Below are 19,912 nucleotides of genomic sequence, written 5' to 3'. Positions count from 1 at the left end.
ATATATATGCAAATTCATTCTCTGCCAGCAGAAAGTGCTGTTGGAGTGGTAGAGATCGAGGTTTCACCGGTAACGCTGTACACAAAGCAGCGCTCCGCTCACAAACGCTGCTTTATCAGACATTGCATGCAAGATGAAATGAAAATGACTTCCAAAATTTTCTGAAAACAGTTGGTTTCCTTCAGAAATACAGTGATATAAAAACACCCGCACCGGGTTTCGATTTTGAAACTTGCAGACTAGTGCTCATGTTTATTCAATGAAATCAAAGCCTTTTGGAAAATCTATTTGTGGCGGTCAGTTTTGATATTGTGGCGGGCGCCACAAATAAATCAATGTATGGGAAACACTGGTATTGTCTCCATTTTAATACATTAGGATTGGAAAAGACTATATGCAATCCTTATTTACTGTGTGTGTATTTGAAATAAAGAAATGAGGAACTGAAAAAAAAAACTGTGAGAAACCTGTGCTAAACCAAAATGAAGGAACAAAACAACCATAACTCACTAAAGTAACTGTAACTAGGAAAAAAAAGTCATTTGCACAAATAGAAACGCTAAAGGGAAGTTACTTTAGTAAAAACAAAACGAATCTTTAACAGTATTTTGTGAATTAGGATCACAAAATAATCCATCAAACATTAGAGGAGCTTCATGTGACAAAACCGAGCTCATTACATCAAAATGCCTGTGGGTGTAGAACACACCAATAATGAGGGTTACAGAAGCAGACCAGGGGCAAGTTCAAGCTCAAACCGGTGTGCACCGTTTTGCTACGGTTTCCGGTTTGAATGACACGTTTCCTGGAAACGGTGTGCAACGGGGTTTGAGATGCGTATTCTCTTGTTTGGTGGGTGTGTCAAACATGTCAGCCCAATCAGCTTCTCAGCTGCCATAGTTGCAACTCTTGCGTCATCAGAACAGGGTGTTCAACGCACCACCGTTTCCGTTTAAAAAACGTTTTACACCGTTTTTCACGTCGGGCCTGAACGCAGCCCAGGCCTAAACCTGTTTAAACACACTCACATGCCTTCACTTCATCAGCCAATTACAGAACAGAGCTCCTGCACCAATCACATGACAGTAGGAAACTTGTAGGAATTCTACAAGCTACTGGGTGAACTCAAAAACCCTACATTATCATTAGTGCAGAAATATGCTTGGTTATAATATTAGAGCAGCACTGAATTAAGAAAAGAATGTGCACATGTTCTGGTTCTGTAATATACATGTATTAACATACAATGATAACCTGAAACTCAATGGTGTTTTCCAATATTACAGGACTAAGAGTAGGCCTATATCTTTCTTCAAACATGAATTAAACAAATGCCATTAGCTAATTATAATCTGACATGGTTTGTATGCATTAAATACTGCAGCATGACAGGCGTTTAACTCAGACGTCACCAAGTGTGTGTGTGTGTGTGTGTGCGAGCAAGTGTGAAAAAGGGCAGCGAGCTGATCTTGTGATGCCACGGTAAATCTTTTCTGTTGTTCAGACTAAATGCCATCAGGTCCAAAGAGAATCATATAGTCCTCCAAAGATCATGCTGCCCTACTTCACAAATATATTATAATGTTAAATAAAAAAAATAAAAAAAACTTTTAACAAAAATATTAAAGGAGAAAGAGGAATCATGAAATATCAACTCCTCAATAGATTCTCAGAAAGGGCGTCACTAAAATTCAGGTGTTTTTTTTTTCATTTTAGTTATTAAATTACATAGCTTTTATTTCAAATACTTTATTTCAATGCTTTATTTATAAACTTTATATACAATTTTAATTATCAGCATCTGATTTGTCCAATATTGAAAACAGATCATATCAAGGCTTAATATCAGGACTCTGAAAATACTTTTATCCATGTTTCCTATTATAAGTTACAACGTTTTGTTGCATCAGATTTGTTTGAACAGACATTACAGTATAGATTTATAATATCGGCCATCATATTGGTTATAAGTCAGTTAAGTTGGTTATAAGTTATTGGCAAAACTGTAACCACTTCTTTAGGACTGGAGGAGACCAAGCATAAAAAATTAAGTATAAAATATTGAAAACCAATATCAGTAACACATTATTCTGAATTTTAGGGGGAATGTGTCCCAGTCTATGCCTATAACCATACAGCTTTCAGATATGAGGATCAAGATTTAAGCCTCCCTAACCAGAAGTGAAAATAAAAATGGGACATTATTGATCCATAATGTGGACAGACATCAATTGCATAACCAATGAAATATAGTATGAAACTTACAGGCATCCCTACAGCCTAAATATCAAAGACAAATTTCAAAGTGATAGTTATAATTTCTCATATACAGGTCCCCGACGCCTACTGTTTGGGATTTACATCAGAAAACTGATTAAAAGCGGTGAATAAAGTTGGATTTATTAAGGGATATGTTGAGTCGAAAGGCCTTACGGGGCTGGCAGCTCTACACTTCCGATATGAATCATTGCACAGCATTTAACACTCTTGATGTCTCTGCATTCAGTTTTGACAAGCACTCCGACTATCGCAAACGACAGTTTCAATGTAGTAAAGGGAATTCAGCTGATATTTTACCTGCAATGCTTCAGGCGGGTCTGCCCCGTGCAGCCTGCATGTAAACACTAGCGCGAGTCAGGCGGATGTGCCGCAGAACAGCTGATCAGACACGTGACTCACTCCGGACGCGAAGCCTGGCGCGACTTCTGATTTCACAGGTTTGAAACGCGCGGGATATTTTATCCTTATTTATATCGAAAATCAGAAATAAGTCATCTACTATAAGAGTTGTGGGTGGATTAAGGAGGAATATTTCTTGATATGACCCAAAAGCCACCATATACCACAAATAAACAGTGCATTTTGAGACTGGCACAGCACATGTCCCACTTTACATGCCATTAGTTATTGAATAGCAGATTAACTGAGCAGAAATTAATCTGATGAATCATAGATTTTCCAAAAAATCTTTGTAACACAAATGTACCATTTCATTTAATTATCTCGTAATCACAAATTGACGGTCAGTACTCCTAAAAGCACCTGTCCTCAAACCATAACTCTTATATAATAAAATATAAATTAACTCAAGAAAGCTACTCCTATATGGCAGAAGAAAGAGTTTTTCTTTTTTTAATATTCTTTGTAAAATATTCTTATTTTCAACATTACATGGTTTCACTCTACTATTTGTCAACATTGTCAGACCTTTATGAAAATAAAATGATATTAGACTATCAAAGTCAGTGGGATTTTCTAGATATTTTCCCTCATTTTAAGTAGATCGTGTTAGTATCTCATAAAACCAAGTGGCTCCTGCATTTCATACATGTGTGAAATGAAAAATATGGTTATTTTGTTACTGGAAGATTTTCTAATTGACATAATGAGCTGAAATTCAGTTTGAAACCATCCTGTAGTCTCAGTTCATTCATTCCTAGTGAATGCTTGATTTGTCAATATTAATATTAAATATATGACACATTTCTTTTGTATCCGACAGTGTTGACCCCATATACAGTGATATATATGGAGAAAATGGAAGTAGCGGGTGGTGAATGTGTCTGAATAATAATAATAATAATAATAATAAAATGAAAGAAAAAAAAACACCTCAAGATGGTAAAAAAAACAGCATTGTCAATTCTGACACTATTTAGCAGAGAAATAGTTATAATCAAGAATGCCATTAAATATAAAGCTAATTTTCTAGTTCTTAAATAAAATGGCTTTAAATATAATGAACAATAACAAACAGTACAGATTTGTTGTAATTCATTAGAGAGAGAGAACTATTCACTGTAATTCAAAGTGCTGTTTCTATTGTGTTTTGCTCTATTGACAATAATACAGTAATGTGCTGTTTGTTTCTAACATATAATACATAACGGTTTCAGGGTCTCTGGCAACAGTTCTTGTAAAAGACAACACTGTCTGACTGAATGTGCCACCATTAACACTGACTGATGTTGCCTGCCACCTGTAAAGATTCAGTTGAGGATTTGAGTAGAAAACCAGAGACAAAAAATAAATACTACTACTATAAAATTGCAAATCATATTCATTTAGGGGTGTAAATATTTGCTCTAACAACAATTCAAATTTGCAATTCTTCCTTTAATGATGCAATACATTATGAAAATGGTGACTTAATTTGGTTTGAATATTGTAATCACTTTAGAAATAAGAACAGTGATGTTTAATGAATACTTTCCGTGGCATTTCCTTTGTGGAATCCTCAATATTCCACCTCCATAGTCCATCCAAAGTATGACGTTTTAATAAAAGACCTTGTGCATAAAGGCACAACCGTAAATATGCTACATGAAATTGTAAAATCACCCAGTATTCATTGCTGTTTATTTGTTTAAATGGGATTTAATACACTACTGTTCAAAAGTGTGAGGTTGGTAAGATATTCTTAAAATGTTTTTGACGTCGCTTATGCTCACTTAGGCTGCCTTTATTTGATCAAAAATACAGTAAAACCAGTAATATGGTGAAATATTATTACAATTTAATATAACTGTTTTCTATTTTAACATATTTAAAATTTAATTTATTCCTTTGATGGCAAAGCTGAATTTTTACTGCCACGTGATCCTTCAGAAATCATTCTAATTTGCTGATTTGGTGCTCAAGAAACATTTATTATTTTCAATGTTGGAAACAGTTGTGCTACTTAATATTTCAGTGACACATTATTTATCAGGATTCTTAGATGAATAGAACATTCAGAAGAACAGTATTTATTTGAAATAGAAATCTTTTGTCCCATTATAAATGTCTTTACCCTCATATTTGATCACTTTAATGCATCTTTGCTGAATTAAAGTGTTCATTTCATTCAAACAGAATGACCCCAAACTTTAGAACGGTAGTGTATGTATTTTTTAGGAGTTTATGAATTGGCAGTAGGCGGGGCTATCATCACGCTCCTCCTTACATGGAAGCTCCTCCTCTTTTTTAATAGTAATGATAAAGCGAGTTTGTGTAGATGCATTCTGATCCACCGCACCATCTTGTTTCCCTGTCATCATGTTTGCATTTGTCTCCTCATCATTTTCCATTGTACCCCTGCATTCCTCCTCTGTCTCCATGTAATCGTCTTCCCTTTCCTCAATCTCTCTTTCTCCTCTGTTGTCCTGTTCTTCCTGTCGAAGCCAGTTGTGACCATTGAAAAAGCTAAGAACAGCCTCTTTGGCTACTCCCAGTTGAGCAGACAGTGTATGAATGGCCTCTTGATCTGGATGTAGTCCCACTTCCTGAATGAAACTCTGCAGAATTGCATGGGCTTCTGGTGGTAAAGACCTGCCTCCAATATTTGAGCCCATGTGAGTGTCTTTGGGACATCCAGTGATGAGATGCTGCTGGAGGAAGTGTTGATGATGCTGAGGTGGAATTTTATGTAGTTGTTGGTGCTGCTTAAGAGGCACCATATGCTGTGGCATCACCTTTAGAAAAATAAATAAATAAAGCAAATAATTATGAGATCTAACACATCAAAACATGGTTGATTTAAGGCCCATATTAGCGAAATATATGTAAACAATAATTTACAGCCAGTAATCGAATATTCATAATGTACTGTAATTGTTTACTGAAATTATAATTGTAGAAGTTTGTGTGAGCGCTCACTTGTAGTTGTTCAGTCAGTGGTCTTGTGTGTTTTTCAGAGTAGAACGTCTGCCCGGTATTGCTCTCTTGGTCATATATAACATCTCGCTCTGATTGGCTGAGATTTAGGAACTGGCGAATCAGAGACAGATTTTCCCACAGTGTACGATTCTGAGGCGATGGCTCCTCCTTCCAGCGCAGGAGCTCACACAGCCAGCCCTAAAACACAGACACATATACAGCAGGGTTCAAACATCTGAGACCATGTTGAAAATTTGCTTCAAAAACTGATTTAAACCTAGACATCCTGTTTTAGGAATTTCGACCATTTAAAATGAGAAAAAAATTTTATGATGTAAAATGAATAAGAAATGATTAATTTATGTTTTGCATGACATAAATATTTAAATATATATTAAATATTTATATGTACGAGATAAATATTTAATTGTCAAGAAATATTTCAAATTCTGCAGTATTTCTAGGTCACTAGTCAAATAAGCAAATTTGTGCTATTAACTATGTGCAGGGCTCGCAAAATTGCTAGCTCGACTCTAGGGATGTAACGGTATGAAAATTTCATATCACGATTATAGTGAGCAAAGTTATCACGATTATCAATATTATCACGGTTTTGTTAAAATTAGATGAACATGTTCAAAAAGAACTGATACACACTGAAAACATTTCAATAAGTTTAACAACCACATTGCATGCTGCTTCTGCGTCAGACTGATGCTGGCTGGACAGGATTTACCGCGAGTTTTCAAAATCGCAATAATCAAATACGGTTTTGATGATAATTCAATTTTAAACGATAATACTAACCGTCATGGCATTTTATCGTGATTTATCGTGAAACCGGTAATCGTTCCATCCCTACTCGACTCCCTGAGGCTAGCATACAGCGCATGAACACAGAATTGATTCCTCTTTCGCATCTCCTTGTGCTTGAATGGACACATACACACAAAATGATTTCAAAATACCAGTTTAGGAAAGTATTCTCTTAAACAGTTGGTGTTGGTTAAGTGAAGTGAACATGAACAGAAAGGAATCGGATGTGTATCATTATATTAGAGCTGTGCATCAGTGCTTATGTTATTAATGTTAAACAGCAAAACACAAGCTTTTTCACTCCTCAGTGTTATTATACATTATTACATGTCTGTGCCGGAAAACGAATGTTAGCCCTTACTTTATTTGTAGCTTTGTTATATTTTATTTATCTATGCTTATAATTAGTTTTTGTTCTTATTTTATTACTGATGGTTCACTTGTCTTTAATAATATTTTAGTTTTTGCTGTGGTTTCGAAGAAGTACTTAATGTGTTCTTTAAAAAAAATTTTTTTTTTTTCGCTCACCGAAAAAAAAAAAAAAGATCTGATCGAACCATGAGTTGTGTGATTGTTGCACCCCTACATACTTAACTTGTTATTTGAAGAAAAAAGTTTTTGATCATGCTGATGTCCGCAGTGAACTTCAGCCGATGTCTTTTTTATTCGGGCTAGTTAAATTCATTTTCATAAAAAAAAAAAAAAAGAGTTATTTTAAATTGTAATAATATTTCACAAAATAGCTGTTTTTACTGTATTTTGGATCAAAACGTAAGATTTCTAAAAATAAATAAATAAATAAATCTGTCAAATTGTTATGTTGATAATCTGATTTGTAATGAATGAAATTCCAAATAAAAAAATTTCCACTAGTGTTTTACACTTTTGAACCCTACTATACATATTTTCGCATAAAACTGGGAGTGGATTAATACTAATTATTTTCATAATCACTGTATTATAAGCATTCAATTTATGTACATTCCTATTAGTCCTTGCATTCCCTGCATTCATATAAATATATACTGAATTTAAATATGTATGAAATGTTTATACCTTCAATGCAATGTAAGTTTCTTTGGATGAGTGTCTATAAATATATTAAAATAAAAAACGGTTATTTTAAATTTTAATAATATTTCATAATGTTACTGTTTTACTGTATTTTTATATAAAAAACGTAAGATTTCTGGAAAAAAAACCTCTCAAATTGTTATGCTGATAATCAAATTTGTAATGGTAAAAAATGCAACAGAAAAGCTTTTCCACTAGTGTTCTAGATTTTTGCTCCCTACTGTACATATTTTCTCATAAAACTGGGAGTGGATTAACCCCAATTATTTTCATAATCACTATTATATACATTCTAGGTATATACTTCACATTTCTATTAGTCCTTGTATCCCTGCATTCATATAAACATTTATTAGATATTTAATCAAGAATGAAATGTATATAACTCAAATGCAATGTAAGTTGCTTTGGATAAAATGCATAAATGTACTTGTAACGTCAAACTCTTTTTTTTCTTTTTATTAAAGATTTTTTGTCCAGTCTGTACCAATGTATTCCTTCAGTACACATGACGTACCTGACTCTTTGCTGCAGAGACTTTTGCAAACAAGGCCTGTGACACTTTTGCTCGTCTCATTTCCTGCTGTATTTCATCATAGATGCCATAATTTATTCCAGAATCATCGCATTCCACTTTGACTACAATGTCCTTGGAAACAGGTGAAAGTTTTGCCTGTAGTGAGAGAGACACTTTTGTAGACATTGACAAATGGCCCTTTAATATTATTATTATTATTACTATTACTATGGTTATTATTTGTCAAAATACGTTGCGCTGTCCATAGAGATTATAGCACAAGCTATTTTGCATCTCAGATCCATAATTAAATTTGAGTGACAGTGAACCTGAATGGGCAGAGGTGAGCTGGTATTGGTGTTGTAGGTAGAGTTGAGGTTACGCTCTCTTTCCTCCAGATAAAAGGAGTCTCTCTGGCTCTGCGGGAGTTGCAGGAAGCTCTGCATGGCCCTAAGGTTAACTAAAAGAGACTGAGACGCGCACCGTGGGTCCTCTTCCTTGCGCAAGATCTCTGACAGCAGGCCCTGTTGCAAGTGATATCATGGATAGACACTTTATTATGTGTACAGATACATAAGATTTAAGAGATATGGACATACGACTAAAAATTCTGTCGCATAAAATTACCATGTTACCTGAGTCCTGTTAATGGCCACTCGTGCAAACACAGCTTGGGAAACCCCCGCCCTCTTCAGCTCCTCACGCACCCAGTTGTAAATTTCAGGTGAGACGTCGGTGACAGGTGAGGGACATTGAGGTACTGTGGGCGGGGACACATTGCATTTGGGAGGAGTCCTTAGTGGCGCAGGATGAGGCACGTGTGAGTGCGTGTGAGCGTGTGTGAGAAGTTGAGACATGGCGTGCTGCTGTGAGAGGAGCTGAGCCATCACCAGACCTGGCATTCCAGCCTGCATCTGGACAACACCACATGACTCCACCCCACTGCCTTCCATTGGTTGCTGGTACATGGTGGGCTGGCTGGAGGATGAGGGTTGGTTGCAGTGCCTGCTCATTTCACCTGAGGAGATAAAATCTTTAGTAGTTCAAAATTCATATTAAATAACGAGTCCATTTAAAATTCACAGACAAAATCGTTTTATTTTCAGTATACGCTGCGTTAACTTAGCATATATAGTTATTTGACTAAAATATTATTTTACATACACTGCCATTCAAAGGTTTCTGTAAGATTTTATTATTCGTTTTTTTTATACTTTTATTGAGCAAGGATGCATTAAACTGATCAAAAGTGACAGTAAAGACTTCTATATTGTTACAAAAGATTTTTATTTCAAAATAAAAACTTTCTATTCATCAAAGAATCCTGAAAAAAATCACAAATATATACACAAAAATTATAATTATTTCTGAAGAATGATATGTCATTGGACATTGGAGTAATGGTTTTGCCAGCACAGGAATAAATTACATTTTTAAAAGTATTAAAATAGAAAACAGTTATTTTAAATTGTAATAACATTTCACAATATTAATGATTTTACAGTATTTTGATCAAATAAATACAGCCTTGGTGAGCGTAAAAGATTTCTGTCAAAAAGACTGCAAACTTTTGAAAAGTAGTGTAGTTTAATTTTTTTATTAAAATAGGTTAATACATTACGTATCATGAATTAACAATGAACAACCATTTTTACAGCATTACTGACAATTTATAAATATGCTGTTATATTGTTAATTCATGTTTGTTCATAATACATTTAATGTTAATTAATAGAGCTTGATATTTTATAAATGTGTTAGTATATCTAAAAATTTACCTAAATTGATAAATGCTGTAAATGTATTGTTTATTGTTTGTTCATGATACCTACTGTATTACCAAATGGTAACTAATGTAAAGTGTTACCAAAATACAAAAAGAAAACAACTACTTAAAGAAGGCAATAAATGTGTGAATATATGAGCTATTCTTGGACAACATACAGTAGGTTGCTACTCACCCATCATAGATTTTGCCCTCTTGTAGTGTTTGTACCACTGGCCGAACTCCTGACATCTCGCAACAGAGATGCTGGCATAGTAAGTGCCGTTCACTACTGATGAAATCATGCTCTTTCAAACAAAAATATGAGATAAGTCAATGTGTGTTTATGTGCAGGCAAAAATGGGATTTTGCCTCTCATTTTCTTTTCATGTGACTGTAACAGGAATTCAGTGAATAACAGACAGAGCATACTAAATTAAGCCTTGAGGTGTACCTTGGAACCGACTAAATGTGTCCAGAAAGGATGTGCTAAAGGTTTTTGTCTCCTTGCTAAATAGATTTAATAGCTGGTTCTCAAACTAGGCATGGATCTTAATAGTAGGGTGTATTCTTCAATGAAAAGCACTTCTTCGATCATAGTTCTGCTCTTTAACCATGAGATATGAGACAATTAACCCAGTTTTATTCTATAGCTACATGCAATTAAGCTGTGGTTGATAAAAAGTGTTTTTAAGTTAGTATACAGGTTATATGTATGGTGCCTTGCAAAAATAGTGTATTTACAGTGTCTAATTGTGAACATGTACCTGAGATAATGGACACTCTTTAGCCAGTGTGCTCTGATTCATCTCTTTCAGCAGCTCCTTCAGGGCATTTCTGACGGTAGAATGAGTCCACTGCTCAGCAGGCAAGTCCTCTAATTTAGAAACACTAAGAGAGTGAGAGAATGTGCATGAGTCAATGAGAAAAGCAGTGCATTGCAATAATTAATTACACTGTAGAACATTAATCACAAATAATTATTATTCCAGAAATAGCTATATTATTAAGTGTTTATCCTCAAAACTTTAATAACTATAATAACTTTTAATAATTTTTAAATGAGTTTTAACACTAGATCACCTGTGAAAAATTATTCTTAATCATAAATCAGAACAGCTTTCATTCTCAGAGTGTATGTAGTTCATTATTCTGATAAGCCTGTTTGCTGAAACCCAGAGACAGATGTGATGCTTAAAGTAAGTGTGTGTGCAGGTTGTACCTGTGAAGCTTTATTCTTAAGGTGATGACATGGTAAAGATCTTGAAGCATGTCTCCTACTGTTGCGTCAGAGGTGTCTGTCACAGTGGACAGGGACACAGGGTTCCAATGGCCAACTTGAACCTGACCTAATGCAGAAATGAATCTTTATTACAATATATGACTACTATATATGAACCTTATATAGTTCCTGACACCATAGTTCCTTTTTTGTTTGGATTTTGGAGTTGTTGTTTTTTCATTATTTTACTTTGCTACTTATTTTTCTCTTCTGACAACCTTAATAGCTTTCTGATCTCGACCAAGTTCACATTCTCTTGTGTCCCATCAGCTTTCTGCACTTCCTTTTCTACTTTTCCTTCAGTGTCTTGAACCTCCAACTTATAATATTTTTCATTACTTAATTGTTGTATCAGATAAGCAAATTATGTGTCATATTTATAAACATTAGCATTAAAATAAAAAATAAAAATAAAAATCCATATGAGGGATATATGTTATGTTAAAAAAAAAACATTAAGTACAGGTTAACTTAAGATTCGACCATCTAAACATTTTTGCAATGTTTTTGTGTTTTCATTTACTGTGTAACTTAATTGTGCAGCTTTTTCAATGTTTAAATAGAAATTTAAAATAAATCAAAGTACTTTTAACATTTATATCAATTAGATATAATTACTAGAAATAATTCATATTATATGTATGCTGCAGTTCAAAGGTTTGGGGACAGTATGTTTTTTTTTTTTTTTTTTTTACTTTTATTAAGAAAATTTATCATTTACATGTTTTTTTAAACTTTCTATTCATCTCAGAATCCTGAAAATTGTTTAACCGTTTCCACAAAAATATTAAGCAGCTCTGTTTTCAAAATTGATAATAATAAGAAATGTTTCTTGAGCACCAAATCAGCATATTAAAATGCAGCTTTGCCATCACAGGAGTAAATTACATTTAAAATATATTAAAACAGTTATTTAAAATTATATTAATATTTCACGATATTACTGTTTGTTCTATATTTGTAATCAATGTAGCCTTGGTGAGCATATTAGACTTTAAAAAACAAAACAAAAAAAATCCCCAAATTTTTGAACGTGGTTTACAGTATGTGTGATGCATATACTGGAAGATATGATGCAGGTTGTGATGGTGTGGACTGGAACTAAAAAAAAAAATAACAGCAAAAATAACATTTCCCATCTTTCAGGCTTACATATTCAATTTGAACTGAGCGTGAATTATTCATTAGTGTGTGTATACCTGTAGCCAGAGCTGCTGCGGTGTGTGTGTATCCCAGCTCTTGCAGTGCGGCCTCTGTAATCTGGCTGAACAGCAGGTCTTTTTTCAACAGCACAAATTCTGCATGCTCCGACCTCTTCCTCTCTGAGGGCGGGACATCATTCTGCTCCACCATACAGAACACAGGAAGCAGACTGCCTGTATTATAACCACAGGAGAATATGATCACTCGGACATCTTATGAACAGACAAGGTCCTGTATCTGTGTTTATGCCCGTCAGTGGATACCTTTCCTCCTGTTAATGTGTAATGATGTTTGTTTGGAGGTCAGGCTCACAGGAGTGACTCCAGGTACAGGTAGATCTCTTGAATTCTCCATACGGGCCATTTTACATGGAGGGTAAGAGGGTTCACACATGACAGGTCCCTGGGTTCCACTAGTAGTCGCCCAATGGTCCATCATCGTTTTTAATCTCAGCTCTCACAAACTACAGAAAATGAAAGAGTGCGGAAAGGAGAATAGAGAGAGAGAGACATATATAGATATAAAATTATAGTATTGCTCAGTTGTTTGTGTGTTTTTTTTCCTCTTATGATGGTTTAAGATGGTCAGGCTGGTCTTTTTTTTTTACTGGTTCTTCTTTTTAGCTGGTTAAACTGGGACTCCAACTTGCTTTCCGGCTAAACCATCTGAAGACCAGCTTGATCAGGCCGGGAGACCATCTTAAACCACCAACGACCAGCAAACCATCTTAGGCTGGCTTAAAATGTTTTTTGTTCAGCACTGAAGCGCTGCTACAGGTGCTGCATATAGGCTATGCTCAACCTATGACACATCATCTCGTCTTCTTTTTATGCCATGTTATTTCAATCACTTACTTTATTGACTGCAGTGCTGTTTTCCGGTGGTTATAATCCTGCAGATGGGTATCCGAACATGCCGACAGACCGAGCGCGCGTCCCAGGATCGCTCACTAACAAAAACACTGGCTCCAGAATCAACGCGCGGGTGCGGTGACAAGCGACTCGAGAGCGGGTTTTATTTCATAAAGAAAGGTCTTAACAAACGGAAAAACCAGAGACATTTAAATCAATAAAATAAGGCTAACAGTGAGGAAAAACGGCTCGTATAATGTAATGCGCGAACACAGACCCGTAATTAAATTTCTAGGCGGCCCCACAAAGCATCATCAGTGTGATGTCACCAGGAGCGGACCAATCAGTTTCCAGCGGAAGTGCCTCCTGTCAGAATACATGACTGTTACAGTATGGCAAGCCATTTTAACGTTTAATAATTGATGTCCCAAGCATTTTCGATATTTCAATATTAAAGACTCTTAATTTCAAATATCTAATGTACAACTTTGACTAGTCGTACATTTTGATTGGCTTATATCGGAAAGAAGAGAGCCATGAAAGAGTAAGAACACCCAGGAAATGTTTTGTCCTTGGCCATATGGATACTAGAAATACATTTGGACCGCATTGATGAGTAAAGGCTATATAATTTAAATAAACACGTTGAAAACAATGCACTATAAACATGTTTGTCAACAGAATATCAAAGTATGCTTTTATTAAACAAATCAAGGAGTACATTTCTCACCCACTGCTTTAAATCAGATATCTGTTGGACATGATTCAAGTTCAGCACACAACAAATACGTCATAGCCTATTTAGTAAATCTTACTTAAAATGGCAGATTAAGTAGTTTATATTATTAAATCTATGTCTAGGTTTTGTTTAGTGTAAATCAAATAACATCTGGATGTAAATAGTCCTCTTCCTGATGTAAATGTAGAACACGGAGCCGCTACGGAGCATCCAGTGGATCACCTTTATGAGACTGTCCAGGTGCAGAGTCATCACGCACGGCATCAGAATTGGCATCTTCGTCTGACTTTATTTTGGTTGGGTCCAGATTTCTCTGAAGTTGTTGTAAAGAATGTTAAGTATGCTATAATAGCACTAATATCCACCAAAATGAAGATTCGTCATGCCACAACTTACGCAAATGAGACGGGAGGCATTAGTAAGTTTGATTTGATTTGATTAATTTGTTTACAAAATAACAATTTAAAATGTATGAAAATAACTACATTGTATACATATTTACTTTTCAGTCGCTAGGGGGGACAGGGCCCTCTGGACCCCCCACAAGCTACGCCCATGTGACCAGATGAGTTAATTGAAGTTTATATAAGGTGGGAACTTCATCTTTAATGAAGCTCTACTATTTTGCATTTGATTGAAATTTTAGTCATTTTAGTTTTTAGTGATGAATGTTTGGTTGTACTAACTTTTTCCTCACAGATGAAATGGAAATTTATGGTTTAAATTGAACATTAATTTAACCAACTGTTGTTTGTTAAATTTTGTTGCCTTAAATGGTTCAAAAGGTCTGTAATATTGTTTTTGAAAGAAATTAATACTTTTATTTAGAAAGAGTGCATAAAATTGATCAAAAGTGACCTTGAAGACATCTACAATGTTAAAAGGTTTCTATTCTATTCATAAAAGAATCCTGAAAAAAATAAATGTATTGTAACAGACTTTATTTGATTGTTATATTGCACTAATTCTAGATGTACGGGCGCTCGTTATGTGTGTGTGTGTAATGCATTTATCCCCTCGGGGCTTGCCATAGATAGGCAATGGGCGTGCGCACTTTCTGCTCTAGAGTGTCGCGGGTTTTTGAGTTCTCTCTCTGGGGGTGACGGATAATAAAGAAGAGTTCAGACGCTCTCGTTTTTATTGTTTTCTTATTCCTAAGTGTTTAGGCGAACCCGGCACGAACGCTCGGTCACATTGGTGGCAGCGGTTTTGTTTTGTTTTATTCGCAGTTACGTGGTTCAGTGTTACGGCGAGTGTTTAACTAGTTAGTTTATAGTCAAAAGTTCTTAGTGGAGTTAGCACGCGCGGGTTCAACGTTGTCGCGGCCATCATGTGGTGTAAAGACGAGGATGATTTATATTCGAGACGGGACCGCGACAAGATTAACAGACACGTGAGAATTGAGTTACCGCCGCCATTCTCCGGTGACGAGAAGCAGAGCTTTCTCTGTTGGGCACGGCAGTTCGAGGTCGCGGTCAGAGCGCTCACAGATGGAGATGGTGCTGCGTCCTATAATTATGAACTGGCGCGGATTCTACCGACGCGGCTGAGCAACGCAGCATTTCTTTTGTGGGACAGCCTTCCTCATACTGTTCAGGCTGATTATACAGCGGCCAAAGAACGACTCAAGGAGGCTTTTGGACAGCGGCAGTTCATGGATCGCTTCAGAGCCAGCCTATCAGCCCGCCCTCGTGCTTCGCGGGAAAGTTTGGAGGTGTATGCAGCAGAGATCAGCAGGTTAGTGGACGAGGCTTTTCCTGAATACGGTGACAGAGCCCAGAGGGAAGAAAAATTTCGTCGTTTCCTTGCTGGCTTGGATCCTGTGCTCAGAGCTAAATGCCATGAACAAGGAGCAACGGATTTGGAGGAGGCTGTGATAATTGCAGGTCGGTGTGAGAACGCTAGAGACGCAATAAAGACTGATTACACGACTGTTAATGTTGCAGGAAGTACTAATGATGGAGGAGCTGTGGCTGCTGTATATTCTGTGACTGATAATGGAGGACTGCACAGAGCTGTGGATCGATTGACTGAGGAAATGAGGGATATGAGAATGGAATTGAGGCGCTTGGGCGATGAAAATCAAAAACTGAAGGCCAGAGTGAGTTCTAGAGCAATGGACGAGTGGGATGGAGGCCGCTCTCAGTTTAATGGAAGGTGCCAGTGTGTCTGCGGGGGTCGAGGATGCCAGTCACGTGTCTTTGATGGTGCTCGGAGAAGCCGCTCACCTGAGAGGAAATTCCAGCACTGTGATGAGCGTACATCAGGTATGGATGTGCGTAGTTATAAAGACTCACACTCTCCTTTGTCTCCTGCGAGACGCAGCCCCAGCCCCGGTTCTCGCAGATGGAACGGTTATGAGGATGATTCGAGAAAGCGGGGAGTGCGTTTCATGTCACCTAGCAGAGAGGAGCGCCGCTACCAGCCGGAAAACTGACTGTAGCTGATGTTGCGGCCCAAACACCAGCTATGTTGCCCATGGGCCCTCAAAATGTCGATGACTGTAATTCTGTATCAAAAGACAATGAATTAAGTTCGGACACTGGCCAGGAGCTGTTAGTATCATATGTGAAAGGAGTGATTGAAGGCGTGGAGGTTCAAATGTTAGTCGACTCTGGTTCCAGTGTGTCACTTATGAGTGCAGATTTTCGTATGTCAATTCCTACACTTCGCAATCGCCCACTGAGAAAAGACTATGTGTCAGCCCATGCAGTGAATGGACAAATGCTAGATACACTGGGCACCATCACTGTAACATTCCAGCTGGGAACTGGGTCATGGCAGCATGTATTTCATGTGCTAAGAGAGACCACACAGACTGTTTTGCTGGGCTGGGACTTTCTGTTGAAAAATCATGCCTTACTGGACCTCAGCCATGCTAAGCTCCAACTGTGGGACATTACGGTTCCTCTACTTACCAGCAAAGACTTTGTTCCGACATGCTGCAATGTGTCGCTTGCAACCACTATAAATTTGCCGCCTCTCAGCGAGTCAGTGGTGCCAGTTAAAGTATGTCTACCTAACGCAGCTCATGTAGCAAGTGACTTTGTTGGATACCTAGAACCCAATGTGGCAGATTCTTCCAGTCTAATAGTAGCTCACACACTGGCTGGGGTTCACAACGGACTGACAAAGGCTCGGATTTTGAATCCTACTGGACATGACATTTCATTGAAACAAGGGATGCATCTGGGTGAGTTATACTCAGTTGATGATTCTGATGTTCAGTTTTTTAATGCCCCAGTTGATGTAGCTGCAGTGACCTCTTCTGCAGCTGCGCCTCCTATATCGCTGGACGAGTCACCTATTTCTGATTCGGAGAAAGCTGCACTGTCAGCCTTGCTGTTGGAATTCCATGACATCTTCAGCTCCTCCAAACAGAATGTTGGCAAATGTAAGCTAGTGAAACATTACATAAGAACTGGTGAGGAGGCTCCCATCAAACTGCGTGCACATCGTACATCCCCTGAAAAACGTGCTGAAATAGAAAGACAGGTGGCTGATTTGCTTGCGGATGGTGTGATCGAGGAGAGCTGTAGTCCCTGGGCATCGCCGGTTGTTTTAGTGAGAAAGAAGTGTGGCACCTGGCGTTTTTGTGTGGATTACAGACGTTTAAACAGTGTGACCATTAAAGACTCTCATCCTCTGCCCCGAGTGGACGACACACTGGACGCACTGGCAGGTGCTGCCTGGTTCAGCACATTAGACTTTTCCAATGGTTACTGGCAGGTGGAAGTTGCGGAGGACGACCGAGAAAAGACGGCTTTTACAACAGGACAGGGCCTCTATCAGTGGCGATCTATGCCGATGGGCCTTTCCAACGCCCCTGCTACATTTCAACGTTTGATGGAGCTGGTCCTCAGAGGGCTCCCGTGGCACATCTGCATGGTATACCTCGATGATATTTTGATTTACAATAAAACCTTTGAGGAACACATGTCAAGCCTCAAAGAGGTGTTTTCGAGAATCCAATCCGCAGGGTTGAGACTGAACCCACGCAAATGCCACCTTGCCAGAGATCATGTAGTCTTCCTGGGCCATGTAGTTTCTCGAAAGGGTCTTCAGCCCGACCCCAAGAACACTGAGAAAGTTTTGAACTGGCCAGTTCCCCGTTCTCCTTCTGAGGTGAGAGCCTTTGTGGGACTATGTTCTTATTATAGACGTTTCGTCAAGGACTTTTCGAAACTCGCTGCGCCACTGAACCAACTCGTTGGTAAAAATGTGCCCTTTGTGTGGACCGCTACATGCGACCAATCATTTAACCACCTGAAAAATGTGTTGTCGTCTGGGCCTGTCGTGATATTGCCTGACTTCAGTGTGCCCTTTAAAATTTACACTGATGCCTCCAACCTGGCTGTCGGTGCAGTTCTCGCGCAGGACAGAGATGGGCGTGAACATGTGGTGGCATATGCCAGTCGGGCATTGAATTCCACACAGAAGCGTTGGTCCACATTTGATCGTGAGTTGTGGGCTATTGTGTGGGCAGTAAGGGAATTCAAGCACTACATTGGACTTGCCTCATTTACCATTATCACAGACCATCGACCGCTCTTAGCTCTTCGGCGTCTGTCCATTGATAATGACCCAACAGGGAGAAGAGCGAGATGGATCCTGGAGCTTGATCCGTTGAATTGGGTCATTGTACACAAGGATGGACAACATCACAAGAACGCGGATGCGCTTTCTCGCCGCCCTGAGACACTTGACACGAACGTGTCGGAGGATAGTGTTAAAGGGGTGCTGCAAGTAAATGTGGTGAGTTCTAATCAAACAGGCATTGACATTGCACATTCCTCTGAAGTCAAGGATTCTGCAGGTGATGCGACTGCGGAGAGCTCACTTGACAATTCAGACAGCATGTCTCCCATTAATGCGTTGTCTCACAGTTTGTCAGACATTAGAGCTATGCAGAATGCTGACCCTGACATTAAGACTGCTTTGAGCTGGGTGGCACATGCCCAAAGACCATCCAGGAGAAAATTACAAGGAGCTTCTCAGTGCTTACGGAAGCTTTGGACTGAATTCAACCATCTTTCTATCATTGATGGACTGTTATGCCGCTCAGTTTGCTGCCCCCTCACAAGTAAACCTGTAGTCCAAATAGTTGTTCCCTCTGCACTAATTTCTGACATTCTTTTGCAATTACATGGCGCCCCAGCTTCTGCGCATTTCTCTTCAGAGCGGGTGTGGGAACGGGCAAGACAATTTTGTTACTGGCCTTCCATGTACAGGGACATCAAGGAATGGTGTGAGCAGTGCAAGGCGTGTCAGACACGGCGCAGTCCTGTTCCAGTCCATCGTGCGCCGATGGGTGGATCCCAGTCAGTGCGGCCATTTGAAAGAGTGGCTATGGACATCTTAGAGCTGCCTGCGACTTCAAAAGGTAACCGGTATGTGCTGGTTGTCGAGGACTACTTCACTAAATTTGTCAATTTGTATCCTTTGCCTAATCAGTCAGCACAGACAGTTGCACATTGTCTGTTTGAGGACTATGTTCTACTTCATGGCGTTCCAGAGACTTTGCATTCGGACCAGGGTCGTCAGTTTGAGGCGGAGGTGGTTCAGACTCTCTGCCGTTTTCTGAACATTAAAAAGACTCGCACCACGCCATACCATCCTCAGTCGGATGGCATGGTTGAGCGTTTTAATCGGACTTTGATTGATCAACTGGCTAAGACACTGTTGACTTATGGTGGGGAATGGGACGATTATGTGAAGCATGTGGCATTTGCTTATAATACAACGACTCATTCCAGCACTCGTTTCACGCCTTTCTTCTTGACCCACGGTCGGGAAGCACGTGTTCCCACTGATGTACTGTTACCCACTCGTGCTCTTGACTCTCAGATGTCATTATCACATGCTGAGTTTGTTTCCTCATTGCTGACAAAACTGAACTCTGCCTTTAGCGGTGCACGGATGCACAGTGAGGTAGCTCACGACCGTCAAAACTGTACCATGATGTTGGCTTGCGTCACCAGCCTTATGATGTAGGTGCCATGGTGTGGCTCCACAACCCGGTGGAGAG

General features: G+C 38.4%; 2 protein-coding genes across 7 annotated transcripts in view; both read right to left on the bottom strand.

Moving 5' to 3' along the window:
- The window catches only part of LOC107739565 (TBC1 domain family member 5-like), a 20,485-nt gene extending 17,781 nt beyond the window's left edge, over positions 1–2,704 (bottom strand). For all 6 annotated transcript variants that reach the window (XM_016551727.1, XM_016551724.1, XM_016551723.1 and 3 more), the window contains exon 1: positions 2,578–2,704. The gene's annotated coding sequence lies outside the window, so the exon portion shown is untranslated. The remainder of the gene's footprint in view (positions 1–2,577) is intronic.
- A 2,141-nt stretch (positions 2,705–4,845) lies between these two features.
- LOC107739638 (DNA-binding protein SATB1-like) lies at positions 4,846–13,504 on the bottom strand. Its single transcript, XM_016551805.1, has 12 exons — positions 13,423–13,504; positions 13,149–13,327; positions 12,558–12,757; positions 12,291–12,467; positions 11,032–11,158; positions 10,577–10,700; positions 10,006–10,117; positions 8,680–9,062; positions 8,374–8,568; positions 8,045–8,200; positions 5,638–5,835; positions 4,846–5,453 (listed from the first exon to the last, which is right to left on the bottom strand). Exons 3-12 carry the CDS (start codon positions 12,730–12,732, stop codon positions 4,893–4,895), a joined length of 2,208 nt encoding a protein of 735 aa, XP_016407291.1. The 5' UTR covers positions 12,733–12,757; positions 13,149–13,327; positions 13,423–13,504; the 3' UTR covers positions 4,846–4,892.
- Positions 13,505–19,912: the final 6,408 nt, after the last annotated feature.

The sequence above is a fragment of the Sinocyclocheilus rhinocerous genome, unplaced genomic scaffold, assembly GCF_001515625.1.
Source record: "Sinocyclocheilus rhinocerous isolate Xijiao unplaced genomic scaffold, SAMN03320098_v1.1 scaffold314, whole genome shotgun sequence".
Lineage (NCBI taxonomy): Eukaryota > Metazoa > Chordata > Actinopteri > Cypriniformes > Cyprinidae > Sinocyclocheilus > Sinocyclocheilus rhinocerous.
Note: the sequence above shows the minus strand (reverse complement) of the source record. Positions and strands in the feature narration are given on the sequence as shown.

Coding starts and splice junctions, on each gene's coding strand:
- LOC107739638 (XM_016551805.1), bottom strand. CDS start 12,732: ATGATGGACCATTGGGCGACTACTAGTGGAACCCAGGGACCTGTCATG. Junction 5,836..8,044: donor TCTCTGCAGCAAAGAGTCAG/GTACGTCATGTG, acceptor TCTGTGTTTTAG/GGCTGGCTGTGTGAGCTCCT. Junction 5,454..5,637: donor CACTGACTGAACAACTACAA/GTGAGCGCTCAC, acceptor ATTTTTCTAAAG/GTGATGCCACAGCATATGGT.